Genomic DNA, 15,540 nt, shown 5'->3' with positions numbered 1-15,540 from the left:
GGACGGGGGACCTGGAATCTGCGGCACAGGGACAGCAGGCAGAGACTAGGACGGCAGGCAGCACAGGGACAGCAGGCAGTGCAGGGACACAGTTGGGGGTTGGGCAAAAAAGGTGTGGCCCAACCCAGCTTCCTCCGGGCTCTGATGGGTGTGACTGGGCTCAAAAATCTGCTGAACCAGCTGGTCCTGTCTCTGGGGCTGCTAGGAAATGGAGTCTTGGTCTCGTCTGGTGGTGGGAGTGGGTACAAGGTGCAGCAATGCTGTTTGCAGGAGAGAAGACCTATATTCAAGATGGCCAGAAATCAGATTTGTTTCAGACATTAATACTAAGGCAGTCATACGTTTAATGTTTTTTTTTTGTTGTTTTAAAAAAAAAAACTATGTAGGGAGGAGTTACGACAGCAAGCAAGATGGCCGCGTAGTCTCCCGGCTCCGCTGACCTCTGTATTTCGCTCGAAGATCCTGTCATTTATCCTGATATTCCACCCAATATCAGTGTCTATTAACTAATCTGCAGTTCGATGGAGCAATCCCGAGACTTTTCCGACATTGTGGAGTGGAGTAATGTCGAGGTTTGATTTGAGGCCTAACCCAGTCTGGAAGCCGGGGTCTCGAGTGCTGGTCTAGCCGGGTCCTAGTTGAACAACAGCGGACTGGTGAGGGCGGCAGGGTCCGGTCCATGGAACTTTCGACATCTTTTGGATTGCTTTGCTGCCGATCTGCTGCCTGGTCTTGTATCGAAGGTGAGGAGACGAGTGACGCCCGAGGCGGTGTGGCGGGGGTCCCTGGCCCGGAGGCCTAGCGTTCGCATCGCCGGTGCCTTTGGGTTGGAGACTTGGCGCGCACAAACGCATGTTAACGATCTGTCCCTCACGGTTCATTCCTGCTCCGACTAATCTTCCTCCGGGGAGGGCGACTCTCCGAGGGGATCACTATGCCGGCGGAGCGGGCTAAGTGCGGCCCGTCATTGCGGTTAGTGCTGGCAGCCCTCAAGGCACTTCAGGTGACTATGGAGGCCCAGGCCTGGAATCTGATGTCGGCAGTGGATGGAATTAGAAGATCGGGACCGGACCATGACTCGTTGCCCGGGATCCGGTGGCCAGCTCAACTCTTGACAGACACCCCAGCGGTGCATTCAGACCCGGTGCATGGAGCTGTGCCTGCCCCTACAGAAGTGGAACTGATCAAACATGCGGAGATCTGTGTATCAACTATATGGTCGGAATCTTTGGTTTCGCAACCAGCGGACCATTTAACTGCTGTTTCCACTCTGGAAACTTTTGGTCGGAACCAGCTGGTCCATCAAGATGGCGGATGGGGCAGTGTCTGGCCTCGGAGTCGGGGAGGGGCATCGTTGGAACTGGCCATCTACTTTGGGATTTGCCATCCTTTCTCCATCTAACAGTCTATATTTCGGCAACTTCTGTGTGTATTTTGACAATTTGACGTTGGGGCTCTACTTATCGGAGGGAATCAGCAAATTTAATAGACGGGACCAAGGCTGAGACTGTTGTTTTGGGTTTCACACTAAGGTTTCATCGGTAACGGGATTGCTTTACTAGGTTAATGGAGACCGGGCGGGGTTTATAGTTTCCTCCGGTGTAATTTTCTATTGTATTCCCCTCGATTGTGTCAGCTTTGTGGGGGATTCTTTGTTAAGGCGGTGGGAAAGAGACCGGGAATGCGTACGATAAAGCCCTCCTCCATTTCTACTTTTAGTGTAGGGGTTTAGTTCTTCATTTCTCTTTGTTCTTCCTATATTTCGTGTTTCAGTTATTTGGGGCGACAGGCACGCTGCTAGGGGGGTAGGCCGTAGTAATCTGCAGGGGTGCAAGGTGGGGGGTTGGGGGAGGGGAATATTTGTTTTGCCTTTATTGTTTCTATGGCCTTTTTTCTCTTTCGTGTCCTTCCTTTTGCCTTTTCTTTTGCTTCTTCCTTTTTCGGGTCAGTGTAGTGGGTCCACTCTTCTGTCAATTATCGATTTTTCTTATCTGTGACTATACTTTTCACGGTATTTCAGTATCATTGGGCAGGCGCTTAACTGGTGCGAACTGTGATTGTATGCTTGTTTATCCTGAATTGTATGCCTTAGTGCCACTGTCTTAAATGTGATCGATCTACTGTGGAAATCCTACTATTTTGCCCGCCCTCTATGTGACTCTGTGATATTGTATAGCACCTGATCCTTCTATTTTTATATTTTAAAATGGAGCCTTTAGAATCCTGTCATTCGTATGGTATGCTTAATAGCCAGTTTTAATTGAATTTGTGGTACATTCGCTTCCCGGGCTGCCGAGTCGTGTCCTAACTGACTTGCTGTGATGAAACTGATTAGCGGCCGCCCTGGTGGTTGTAGGCCCATATTTGTAACTGGTTGAAGTACCAATAAAGGTTTTCCAAAAAAAAAACTATGTAAGGTTCAACAACGTTCTACATCAATGCTTACTGCCTTCAACTGCTGTGCGGCCAGCATAGCGTCAAGTCAGTGTAATCATCGGGCAGGTTATCGATTGTGTAAGCAGGACAGTTTGAGTACACAGCATGTCGCCTACAACCCCTCAGGGCCGGCCGCTTAGGTGGAGTGTAGCGGAGTGTGGTGGTGAATGTATCTTAACATACGCTTACAGAGATAACGTTAAAACAACAACTAAGGTACCTGGTAAATGCAGTAATCTACTTCCTCTGGCACATTTTCTGTAGTCTTAAAGTGAAGAAGGAAGACAGTAGTCGCAATACAACCCCAAAGCATACCGGGATTACAGGACAGTCATCCCCCCAGTCCTGTCCGCGGGAGAGGAGTGAATGTGTGGGCAAGGGAGCCTCACAAGTCCTCGTTCTTGGCTGCTACTACTTTTAGGATCCTCTCCATTTCCAGCGTACGGGACGTTGTTGCGGCGGAGGTGTCTTCCAGATGAGAAATGCAATGCTCCGTTTCAGTCAGTCGCTCCTCGTGCTTATCTACTCTGTGGGACACCCCATCCAGGCGTGCAGCCATCCAGTCCATTTTAGTTTCTATGGAGGTCAAACTGGATTGCATGGCGAGCAATAAGTCCTTGATCGGCGGTTGAAGGCGCCTGGTCCTCCATCTGTTCTTCCTCTGGGTCTGTCTGGGAGCGGTTGCTTCTGCGCGCCTGGAAGGTCAGCTTGGGTTGGCGCTCGTCCGGCTTCCCCATCGCAACCGCGTAGGATGAAGAGGGTCGAGCCACCCACACGGTCCTCGGGGGAGCGGTGGGCAAAGTGCGGAAGGCCAGGAAGGCTGCCCCCCGCCGGTGCAGCGCAATGTCTATGGTGGGGAGTCACAAATGGAGAAAAGAGTCCGCAGCGCAAGGAGACGCCGGTGGACCAGAAAGCCCCGCCGAGCTCAGGAAACCAGGCCTAGTGGATCTTGTCGCTGCATGTCTTATAATCCGCCACAGGGCATTCAAATTACAGCAGAGTAAGGTTGATCTGTCGCCTGGTGTCGATGCCCCACGGTCGTCTCCGCAGTCAGAATGGGATTCATGTGGCCTGCACCGCTGTGGCTTGTATAGATGCGGCGCGCTGCGAGGGCAATGGTATAGGCCCCACTGGGGGGCAGCAGGTTCGCCTGTTGCGGTTAGTTGTCTGCCAACGTGGGTGAGATCCTGTGGTCAATCGAGGAGGGGAGGCAATAAGTATGTGCGCCCTTCACGTGGGACATTGTATATGGTAAATAATGGGGCCAGCGCAGTTACAACCTCCAACACCGCTCCCTCCACCTCTCAGCAACTGGCCCATGTAAGCAGTTAGTACCGCATCGGAGAGTGGAGGGGCCAGTCACCGTTGTCCAGGAGTCGGCTGCAAAGGAGCCCCCGTCCCTCCCAGGCGTGCCGCGCCGGATCACCCTCGCCTCCGCACCGCTCTCAACTTCATCAAAACGGGCCTCACCGTCCAGCCGCCGGTGTTGCAGCTGCTGCCGCCGCAGCTCTGCCAGTCAATGCAGGCGGTGTCCTCAACCCACGCGTGGCGCCTTCTCTTCTCCTCGCGCCCCTCCAGGCAGGGTAGGGCGGGTGGGGCGCAGGCGATATCTGCAGCTCCGCGTCTCACTTCGTCCCCGCCGCCATATCGTGTCTTGGAGGATCTAGGCCCCGCCTCGCAGAGGACTCTCGCCTCGTCGCAGCCGGTGATGACGGGCAGGCGCTCGCTTCACCCTGAGCGCCACGCTTGCGAGCGGGGGGGGGGCGGGGGTTAGAAGACTGTCCACCGACGTCCAGGTGTTGGGCTCCTCACCACGGTGGGTTACAAATGCATGGCGTACGAGACCCAGCTCGGTTCCAGCGAGTCTCTGGCCACGCCGCAATATTCCCCCCCAGGGCTCCGCCTCCTCCTCGCCACGCACCCCAGGCGTCGGTTTCTCGGCTGTTTTCTCGGGGCAGCAGGTGCGTGGAAGCGATTAGTTTGGCCGATGTCACTCCTCAAGTGTTCCAACGGCTAATATCATGCGTGTTGCATGTCCTTAAGCGGATTAACCAGGATAAATGTTTGTTTATTTATTTATTTATTTATTTATGCAATTTGTTGAGCGCACGATTACCCAAGGGTGTCTTGGCGCTTTGATAGACAAAAATTGAAGGTTGGGCCCGGGAGTCAAGGGATTAATAATTGAACAGCCACGTCTTCAACTGCTTCCTGAATGATAGTAATGTTGGAGCATTCTTTAGATGTTCTGGCATGGTGTTCCATAATTTGGCAGTAGCTACTGCAAAAGACCCATCTCCCCAGGTTGCTTTTTTTATAGTTTTAATTACTTCCAGGAGATTAGCATCAGCAGATCTAAGATTGCGTGAAGGTCGATAGGGATGGAGAGCATCTTTAAGAAAGGCTGGTGCTTTTTCATGAATGCTCTTGAAGGCAATGCAGAGGGCTTTGAATTTAATGCGTTGTCTGATTGGCAACCAGTGGAGATTACGGATGGTATTGGAGATTGGCTTGAATTTTGGTATACCTGTGACGAGTCGTGCGGCCGCGTTTTGGACCAGCTGAAGTTTGTTGACTACTTGTTCTTGGGCGTTAAGCATGAGTGCATTGCAGTAGTCGACTCGGGACATTAGTAAGGTAGAAATCAAGGTATTTATGGTATTTAGTGGGAGATGGGGCTGGATTTTTTAAATCATTTAAGTATGAAAAAAGAGGTAGAAACTATAGAGTTGGCTTGTTGATTAAATGAGTTTGTTATCAATGATAACACCAAGATTTCTAACCTTGGTGACCGGATTGGGCGGGGGGCCAAGATCTTGCGGCCACCATATAGAGGACCATGCAGGGGTGAGTTTCCCAAACACCATCACCTCGGTTTTATCCGAGTTGAGTTTCAGACAATTTGAGTGCATCCAGTTACATATGGCAATCATTCCTTTTTGGAAGTTGTTGGCAACCTCCATTCCATTGTTGTTGATAGCCAGGACAAGCTGTGTATCGTCTGCGTACGATGTAACTGCTAGACGATGAGCTTTGATGATCCTCGCTAAATCCGTCACATAAATGTTAAAGTGTTGAGCTTAGCGAGGATCCCTGGGGGACTCCACAAGGTAGTGTAAAGGAGTCAGAAGAGAATGTGCCCATGGAGACTGATTGCTCTCGGTCTGTCAGGAAGGACGCCAGGAGTGAGAGAGCATCAGATGATATTCCAGCTTTTCCGACACGGACGATCAGAATGGAATGATCGGCCGTGTCGAAAGCCGCGGACAGGTAGAGTAGTATGAGCACCGCGGCGCCTCCTTTGTCAAGGATCATTCGTATCTCGTCTGAGGCTTTTATAAATGCTGTCTCCGTCCCGTGTCCCCTCCTAAAGCCAAATTGGGAGGCATCTAGACAGTTGTTAGAGTCTATATATTCGGATAGTTGAATGTTCATGATTTTCTCAATGATCTTGGATGGATAGGGAATGCATGCTATCGGTCTGTAACTGGTTACTTTGGAAGGGTCTAAAGTAGTTTTCTTGAGTAGAGGCTTAATAACAGTTTTTTTCCATATGGTAGGATAAATACAGGATGAAATCATGGCGTTAAAGATGTTTGCGAGAGCAATTGAAATCTTCTCTGGAGCCATTTTAATGACTGAAGGTGCTAATCGCCACTCCCCCCTTTTTATTTAGTGACCTATCAAGTCTGATGTTAGAGAATCCTTCCGGAGTAGCTGAAGTAAAATCAGGGTCCGAAGCTTGGTCTCCCCAAGTTTCAGTGAGTAATAGAATTTCAAGGTGCCAACTGTCCATGAAATGTGCAATTTCATACCTGTGTTTAGGGAGTGATCGAGAGTTTTAAAGGGCTAATTTGATGATATGAGAGGATTTGTTGTGAGGGGTGACAACTGGATTTTGTAAGTGAGGATGTTCCATAATGTGAAGAGAACAGAAGGGACAGGTATATGGGGCATAGTCTAAAGTATGTAGGTTGATCCGGGAACAGGGGACTTTATTGATATTAAACTAAGTTAAATATTCTGTATCGTAGCAGATCCTTGTGTGTGGAGAGTCAGAAGTATTTAGTCCAGGGGGGGTGGCCCTAGGCTCGGGACAGGTTCGGACGGGCGCAGACGGGCTTGCCTTTGGCTTTATTCCCCGAACCGCAAGAGCCTCACACAAGTGCGGACATCTTGCTTGGCGCCCTCTAGCGCCCCCCCACTCATACATTTAATGGTTGACATTTTTATAAGCGAAGGTCTGCCCAGTACCCTTCTGACCGATGATAATGTTCAGTTTTACTCTTGAGATAAAAGAATTCTTGCAGTATAATGGTATTACTCCCAAACTATGCCTAAATCACCCAGAACCCAATGGTGTGGTAGAAAGAATATGCAAATTTACACAGAACCAGGTTGATAGAATTCAAAGTAGGCAACTAGGTTAAAGTTGAAGCTCCCACTGATAACATGAAATGTTCCAAATTTACTGAACCCATTGTATTCCAAAAGTTTTGTGGTTTCAATCAGGACGCAAGATAGTAGGATTTGGCACCTGTAAAGAGTAGGGAGACATTTATGGCCTTGTCAACTTAATGAGGTAAGAGGGAAAAAAGATAAGTAAATCCTGAAAGTGAATATACAATAGGGATAAGTATGGGCTTTCCTTGCTCATAGCATGGACCACAGTAGGCCTCTTCGTTGTAGGGTGTGAAAAATGGAAATAGTACTGTTTTAATGATCTCTATAAAATTGTACATACATCTTATGAAAAACTGTGTATATAGATATTCCGCATCTTCCCTCCCCCATTTTGGTACCGTATTTTCGGATCTTTCTGCTCCATGTTACTTCATGTTACATGCACTGAATATTTGTTTGTGGGAATTACCTGTGGTAAAAGGGAGATGTGTAGTATCTTTCTCCCCTGACTGTCTCTAGGGAAGATACTAGAACATGTGGTGACAGTTGGGGCTAGCCGTGGCTGAGGTGTATTTGATAAAGCTTATTCTCCCACCTGCTCCCGTCAGAATTTTGTTTTGGAAGCGCTGGACCAACACTAGTGTCTGCGGACACTCCCCAAGATTGTACAAGGAATTTTCAAGTTAATAATTAATAGTTTTGGAGTTCTTTTGCTTTGCTCATGTAACTTTGATGTTGACATTTTATTTATTACATTTTTTTTATTATTTTGTTTCTGCCCCGTCCGCAAAGTGGACATTAAAGGCCAGGCCCATACAGTCAAATTGGGTAGGTTTAAACACCTATCGCCCTCCGTAATCCTCTTGAGTTCCAGAAAGGCAGATTCCCTGAAGGGGAATTAAACCTGGCTTCTGTAAGATGGTGAACGCCACCCGAAGTGAAGGTTCACCCTGGGTGCCTGACAAACTGAAGCACGGCTGGCAAAAGTGGGCGGTCGCCTGGTATGCCGGATTAACAAAGGGGTTTTCATTGAAAGTTTGCCGGCTGGGAGAACTATATAAAACTGTCACTTTGAATGTAGAGCAGGAAGTGAAACTAGGGCAGCTCAATTGTAAGTGAATTCATTGATTATTTGTGGTCTTTGCTTATTCAAATGAATGTGTGGTCTCTTACTGGGATTTGGGGAGCGTTAGGGATAAGGATACCACAGTTATGTACATTATTCTAATTCTTAGGTCGAGTAAAGCCATTTTGTAACTTGTTTATTTTGCTTTGCAGATCTTGAAACCTGCTGACAAGAAGCTCTTTGGATACAGTGGCATTTCTCAAGGTCGGCCTGTCACACCGCCTCGAAATGCAGCTAAATCAAAGCAGAAGAAATAAGGTGGTGCAGACCATCCTGCCCTGGCATTTTTCTTCCACCCCCCATTACCAAGCGACCTCCATCTCTGGGCAAGAAGTAGCCAATTGAATACCTCACACTGACTCATGAGCGAAGCTCTTGCTCTTGTCCTCTTAATATCTCTGGGAAGCGCCGCCTGTCCCCAAAGGGCTGGGGCAGAAAGACCACTCTGCCTTAGGATTTCCTGCGGACGGTGTGTATGGATGCCACAACTTCAAGAACACTTTGAAGTTCTGCATTTTGGTAGGAGAGCAATTCTGTGCCCCTCCTTCCTCCCTAATCTGACCATCAATACTTGATGTGTTTCTTTGTGAACATGGACTTGCCCTCTGAGGAGGGACCCAATCACAGTTGATATTTAACGGTTCTACCTCAGAGTGATGCATGTTGTTACTGCTTGGAGTGCTTCTACTCTCCAGTCCACCCTCCATCACAGATTAGCCAGTTTAAACCTGCATTTAGAAGCATGGTGAGAGGAAGCTCACATGCTGATTCTTTTGTATTCAGTAGGTGGTCTGTTTCTCTTGCTTGAGTTGGTTGGGGGGGGGGGGGGGGAGGGGTTGGAGAAGAGTTGTGGTGCTCAGCTGGTAGCTTGTTCCCCAAAAAGGGTTACTTTTTTGGGACAGGGTCCTTTGGCATGAGACGTTTACTTTTTATGCACCATTCAGGATTTGTATCTATTTTTAAACTATTTTAGTTACATTTTCGAGCATTTCATAAAAAGTATATGCAAGAACCTGAACCATCTGCTTTTCTATGCTGAATAACTGTGGAAGCCCCAGGGACTTGAGGACTCGAGGAACTTTTAATCCACTATGAGTGTTTTATTTTTGCATTTTAGTCCTAACGGTTTTTAAAGGTAGATTGGTGGTGACATTCGATCTCTGGTACAGAGGCTGACTGAAAGAGTCCCACACTGCTGTTGAAGGGCTGTCCTGTCATTGTGAGGATAATTTGAAATCGATCTACAAGAGGCACTTGGACCTCGGATTGCTGATTTTTTTGACACAAGGATGCTCCGAGCCAGCAGAAAGTTGTAAAAAAAAAAAAACTATTGTAATTAAGCGTGACAGAAAGATATAATGGCGGCAAACTTTCTGTAGCCACATCTGACTTCCTCAGTTTTTAAAAATAAATTGAAGTGTGCGTGTCGTAGAGGGATTGGCTGAGATCTGTTGTGGCGCACCATTTCTGCACTCCAATCCAAATTGGGATACCACAGATTGTATGCAATGTTTCTTCCCTTCCACTGTTTTATCTTTCTAGTCTTGTGCCTTTCTTTGAGCAGATGTAATGCTTGGTTACTGATGGGGCATTGTGAAATAATTGTGCATACCTCTTTGGTGAGTTTCTTTCTGAACTAGCTAATGTCTATTTCTGCGATTACTGTTAGTGTGATTGTAGGTTTGTTCAACCTTTGCTATAGCTTCTGGTTGTGAACCAAGAAGGTCTTAGTGATGCTGTATACTTTTATTTCTACCATCTCCTCCTTCCTCACTGCAGCAGCTGTGGTCTGTTCCAAAGATGCAGCTCATTGTCGGCTATTGCCGAGAGGATAGTTTTAAAAATCAGCTTTTAATTAGAAGGCTTTTTTCTTGTGCACTATGGGAGATTAATCCTCCCTTTCTTACAATTACGGGGAGGAAGGATGGGCTTTGTCTTGACAGTATCACCAAACCAGTCACTCTTGCCTCTCTCCCGAGGCAGAGTGTCTTCTATCTACACTGTGTGTGTGTTTTGTTTTTTCGTTGTTTTTTTTATTAGTTTGATGTATTTGTTTGTGGTTTGTATCCTGGGCAGTCTCTTGTTCCTAATGAGGCTGCTTAGGAATGTGATGCTGTAAGAATGTGATGAAAGCTACCGAGTCCACTACCCAAATTTCAAGGATTCTATACTGATGTTTTTTTTTCAAGTAAATATAAACATTGTTGCAGTGACCAGGCTTGACTCTTGTTTTTAAAAGGTCTCAAATAATTGTGCTTAGTTGCATTAAAGGAAAGGAAAAAAAACAGGACTACCTCAAAGTAAGTGAACAAAAATGTCAGATATAATGGGTCATTATTTCACGTAAGCATTGGAGGTTAAGGATGCACCCTGCAATGCCTAAAATAGCATCCTAAGTTCTTTGGTGTACTGAAGGAATGTGGTCCAAATCACCATACAGAAAGCATTCCTGTTTGGACTTGTTTCTTGGACAATTGAAACGGACGATGGCTACTAATCTGCACCACATGACCTGTGTTTTTGAATTCTAAGAAGGTGTGCACAGAGCTAGTAAGTGTGACTCGCCACACCCTTTTGAGGTCGAAGCCCACAGGACAGCTGTCTGGTTGCAAATACATCTTGGGGACATTCTGAAAACTGACATAGGAATGCATTTCTCCCATTGTTTACCATCGGTTTTGTGTTTAGTCACTCACATTTGCTTGCTTTCTATTGGTCAAAAAGGGGGAAAACTTGCATACCACTGAGACTTGCTTGGTGTGAAAAAGGTTGCTTCACTTAAACAGGTGCGCATCACATAAAACTTCTTTGGCCGAAAGCCTTACAAAACAAAAATATCACTATACATCCAATCGCGCTTACCCCCCCCCCCCCCCCCCTTACCCCCTTCCCCCAATATACATAACATTCAAACTTCAACATCATGGCCTATTTACCTGCACATTCCCTTTCAAACTTCCCCCTTACCTAAACTGACTAATAAACCTATGCTCACCATGTTATTCCTGTGACATAACCGCTATATATAGCTGCAGGACTTGTGGTGTGGGTTTGTGGAGATCCTCAGTTTCTTCCTGCTTATTCAAACTAACCTAAAGTAAAGGCCTACAACTTTGGGCCTACCGCCTACAGGGCTCGAAAAATTCACTCGCTATGGCGAGCTTGCTCACAAAGTGAATGAGCAATAAAGATGCTTTTAAATCTTGTTTTCTTGTCACATTTGATGGGCTTTCATAGACCGGGGTTGAAAGTCAGTTTGTCTTCCTACATTTACTTTTCTTTCTGTGACTGAGGTTAAAGGATTTTGTAAAGTGAACTGTGTGACAATCATGGTGTGCAAAGCATGTGAAATAAAAGGTTGTAGGATTTCAGGCTTTTTCTGACACACTAGAATCGCTAATACGCTAATACATTAACTGTTCAAACATTTCAAGTTTATTTCACTAGTTATAAAGACAGATCTTTGCAATTCTGTGGTGAGTTTGAAAAGATTTTTATAGGATCAAAAGAACCAGAACTCTTTACTTGTTGATGTGTACATTTTAACTATTTTGCTGAAACCCAACTTCCAAACATTTTTTATGTGCTATATATTTTTATCAGTAAAACTAAATGTGTGGGAAAGTTATGTGGGCATTTCAATGGAAAATGTGCTATCTGTAAATGACAGTGCAGTACCACATCATGATTTAGTAATCTATTTCTGAAAAGTGAGTTTTTAAATATGAACTGGGAAATAGTCCTGCTTCCTCCCAGATCACAATGCTTTAGTGAACTGAGCGGGTATCCATGGATCATGTATACCCTATATGTGGGTGTGATTCTTATTATACATGGGGAAAAAGTTTAGTTTGGTAAATAGTTTTTTGTACAGCAGAAACAGTGGACTTGTATATTTGAAGGTGCTCTCTTTTGTGATAATGAAGAAAAAGGTAGATACATAAGATAAAACACTTGCTAGGATCACACAATTTCAGACCAGTTCACAGGTCAAGTACATTACAGTTAGGTCAAATGACGATGGGGAGCAGGAATCAATAGGGGAACGCCCAGCAGGAGTAGGCTAGGCTACATATGCCTGAGCAAATGGTGGACCCATGGAGTTCAGCAACAGACACAGTACACTGTCGTTCTTACTGACGAGGGATCGTTTAGTGCTGCGTCAGACAAATGTGAAACCTAACTTGGAGCGGACGTGTATCGCAAACTAGAAATTTTAACACAGGTGACACGCCTGGGGGGAAGGGAGGGTGAGTGGTTAGTAGTGGGAAGGGAGTTTAAGGTCGAGCCTGAGGGCATGTAAGGCAGCTCCAGAATTGAACATGAAACAGCTTATGTCCATTGGGTTGCTGGGAGAGGGTTGAGAATGTATGCTCACTGCAGTGACCGCTATTCCTTTTGTTTTGCTACTGAATTATCTGTATAAATGACTGGTCAATTACAGTCCTGATCAATGATAATAATGATGCACTTTTGACGCCTGGAACCTTCTGTAAAACCCAATAAAGTTTGTTTAAAAAAGTACATTAAAGTTAGGTCATGTAGATTATTCAAGTTACTAGACCCGTAGGTCTAGAAATATTTCTATGATTTTTCGAGTCCTAGCCTAACTTTCACCGGTCTCAAGTGACAACCAATGCAATAAAACAGCCTCTATGCACCTGTTACAACCAGCTTGCCTATATATTGACTATAAAATATAACTCTTCTCCCCCAGAACTCCAAACATTTAATGGGGGGATGTGAAAAACTTCACTACCTAACTGGGGGCTGCCTCCGTGTCCACCTACCAACAAAATGGTGGATGGCTGCCCCAAAATGTCTGACTATATACTCTCTGGCTACATTCTATACTGAATGTATCCCAAGCAAGCCTAGTCAGCTAGACTGTGCCCGTCTTTTCCCCAATACCCCCTGGGGACAGACCTTCCCCCGCTCTACTGTTCCCCAAAGCCCTATTGGGCCAAGGGGGGGGGGGCGTACATACCACTAAGACTTGCTCTCTGTGAAAAAGGCTGCTCTATTGAAACCAGTGTGCATCACATAAAACCTCTTGACCCAAAGCCTTACAAAACTAAAACCTCACTATACATCCAATCACCTACCTTCTCTAACCCCTCCCTCTCCAATATACATAACATTCAAACTTTGACATCATGGCCTATTTACCCGTCTGCTCACTTCCTTTTAAACTTCCCCATTACCTGAACTGACTAATTAACTTATGCTCAACTTGCTATTCTCATGATGTAACAGCTTTAACTCCAGGCCTTCCGGTGTTGGTTTGTTGAGACTCTCCATTTCTGCCTCCTTATCCTATCTTAATCAAACTAACCTATAGTAAAGGCCTGCAACCTTGTGGGCCTTCTGCCACCAGAAAAAGGCTTTCCTGATGTTTTCTGAATCCCTCCTCCCCCCCACTGCTCGATCCTGCAACCTCAAAGGCCTTTGCTAGAAATTCCCTCAACTCCACCAAATAAAGGCGCATAACATACATTGACAAATGCAGCTCATCACTCCTAAATAAAACACGTCTTCATAACGCAATTCTCTTATGCCTCACCCTACCTAAACCCTCATCCATACAAAAGCGTCAAATTTCTCTATCAACCTTCCTTTAAGCTCTATCTATGGCTGATGGCTTTACCACGCCACGCCAAAACCTCCAGTAAACAACCTGTCCATGCTTCAAAACACCCATACCATGTTGCCTTTACCTCCCTCAAGTCCTGCTTCATGCAACATTAAAGGGTCAGGCTCTTCTCCACTACCATGTCATTTTCCCCCAAATGGATCTGCATAATATCAGGACATGCATTCCTACCCAACACTTAATTTAAGCCTGGGATACAATTCCTTCTACTTAACCCTTTCACCAAACCAATCAATTCGCAATGCAATGGAATTAAAACCCAGGTATCTGAAAGAAACCCGTTGGTTATAAATTCCTTACCTAAGAATTACCCCCAAGCGTCAGACTGGATCTGGAAAGTTTTTACGTCAGCACTACCTCTGCGCATCGGAAGGTATTGTCGGTCGGCTGGTCGTCGGCGCCGCGGTCGCCGGGATAATGTCACGGCAGCTACTTAGATGCCACCCTCGTGTGCTGACGTCAGTTCTTTCTTTTTACGTGCCAGCCAGCGCAGATCCGGGAAGAGCGGTACCTCAGTCATTTTTTTACTAACTTTTTCTCGACTTTTGTCAACTTCTTTCTTCGCGTCTCTGACTCCGAAAAGGTGCACGAGGGATGTCCGGTTTCAAGGCCTGCAGTTCCTGTCATCGCATGGTGACGGATCTGCACCGCGTGTGTCTTTATTGCCTGGAGGTCGACACAACCCCAAGTTGTGCTCCAACTGCCGGTCAATGGTGCCGAAGGCTTTGCGGGAGCGGTCCTGAACACTGGCAGTCGGCTCCGCGCCGTTTGAGAGGGAGGTCGAGGGACTGGTGGCAGAGCCACCACCATTCTGGTTCGAAATAATCGGTCTTCGCACTCAGGGTCAGGTAAGTCTGAGCACAAGAAGAAGTCGAAGAAGCATCATCGCTCTTCGACTTCTTGTCAGCCGATCCGACGAAGCACGTGGGTGGTGCCTCTCCCGCGGCTCTGCGCGTGGAGCCTGAAGAGTCTACTCTGAGTTTCCCCTCCCTTTCCGGGACCCAGAGCGACTCCCGCCCAGTTTTGTATGTTCTACGAGGCGATGCATGCCATCTTTAGGCGGACTGACCCTGCCGGCGTGCCTTCGGGCCCTGCAGACTCGGTTGGGGGGGGCCTAGGTCTTCACCTGCCAGCAGAACTAGCACAGCAGGACCCCCTTAGATCCAAGCCTAGATCCGGATCGGTGCCGGTTTACCTAGTTACGCCTCCACCAGCGCCGCTTTCCAACGGCACCAATACCGCGTGCAACGCCGATTGGACCCCCCGGACGGCGTTAACCCCAGCCTCTATCCAGACTTGGAAATGGAGCCGGACCGGCGTCTGGCGCCTGGTGGGCTTTTCATGCTCCTCTTTTCTCCTGGGGTCCCTTTTCAACCCCAGTGGCACCCAGCGGATGAGGACTGGGAGGGGTCAGGTGACCCTTTAACTGACCAGTTGGACAGTGAACAGGACTGGAGAAAGGAACTGGCGGATGCCAGTGGTCTAGATACCTCCCCTGACCGTGTCATGTTGTCTCCTACTACGGTGGTTTTGGAGGAGGGAGCATCATACACAGTGGTGTTGCGTAGGGCAGCCAAGGCTCTCAAGCTTCCTGCGGTGGCGGTCAGGACTAACCTCCTGACAGAGGTGCTTCAACCGGCTACGAGCTTTTCGGAGCCCCTGCTGCCGTTCAAAAAGGCCCTCTTAGACGTCCTTTTGGGCATGTGGTCCAGGCCCAACACGGGGCTCCTGTGGACAAGATGATTGCCAGGGGCGACCCCACTTTCCTCTCCCAACATCCCACCCCTGAGAGCTTGGTGGTTCAAGCGTCCACCTCCAAAAGCGCCTACCCTGCCACTCCACCGGAGAGGAAATCCAAGAAGCTGGACCACCATGGCAAGAAAATTTGCTCTTCAGCCAGCTAAGGACTGCGGTCCGTAAA

The 15,540-nt window shown here is 47.2% G+C and overlaps 1 protein-coding gene across 1 annotated transcript in view; it reads left to right on the top strand.

Moving 5' to 3' along the window:
* The window catches only part of LOC147705891 (serine/threonine-protein phosphatase PP1-gamma catalytic subunit B-like), an 82,539-nt gene extending 72,359 nt beyond the window's left edge, over positions 1-10,180 (top strand). Inside the window, exon 7 of the mRNA XM_086932361.1 lies at positions 8,119-10,180. Within this exon, the coding sequence (XP_086788487.1) occupies positions 8,119-8,223 (105 nt within the window). The 3' untranslated portion in view covers positions 8,224-10,180. The remainder of the gene's footprint in view (positions 1-8,118) is intronic.
* Positions 10,181-15,540: the final 5,360 nt, after the last annotated feature.

This window comes from Lissotriton vulgaris, chromosome 7, assembly GCF_964263255.1.
Source record: "Lissotriton vulgaris chromosome 7, aLisVul1.2, whole genome shotgun sequence".
NCBI classification, from domain to species: domain Eukaryota; kingdom Metazoa; phylum Chordata; class Amphibia; order Caudata; family Salamandridae; genus Lissotriton; species Lissotriton vulgaris.
The sequence above is the reverse complement of the archived record's forward strand: the minus strand, read 5'-3'. Positions and strand labels throughout refer to the sequence as shown.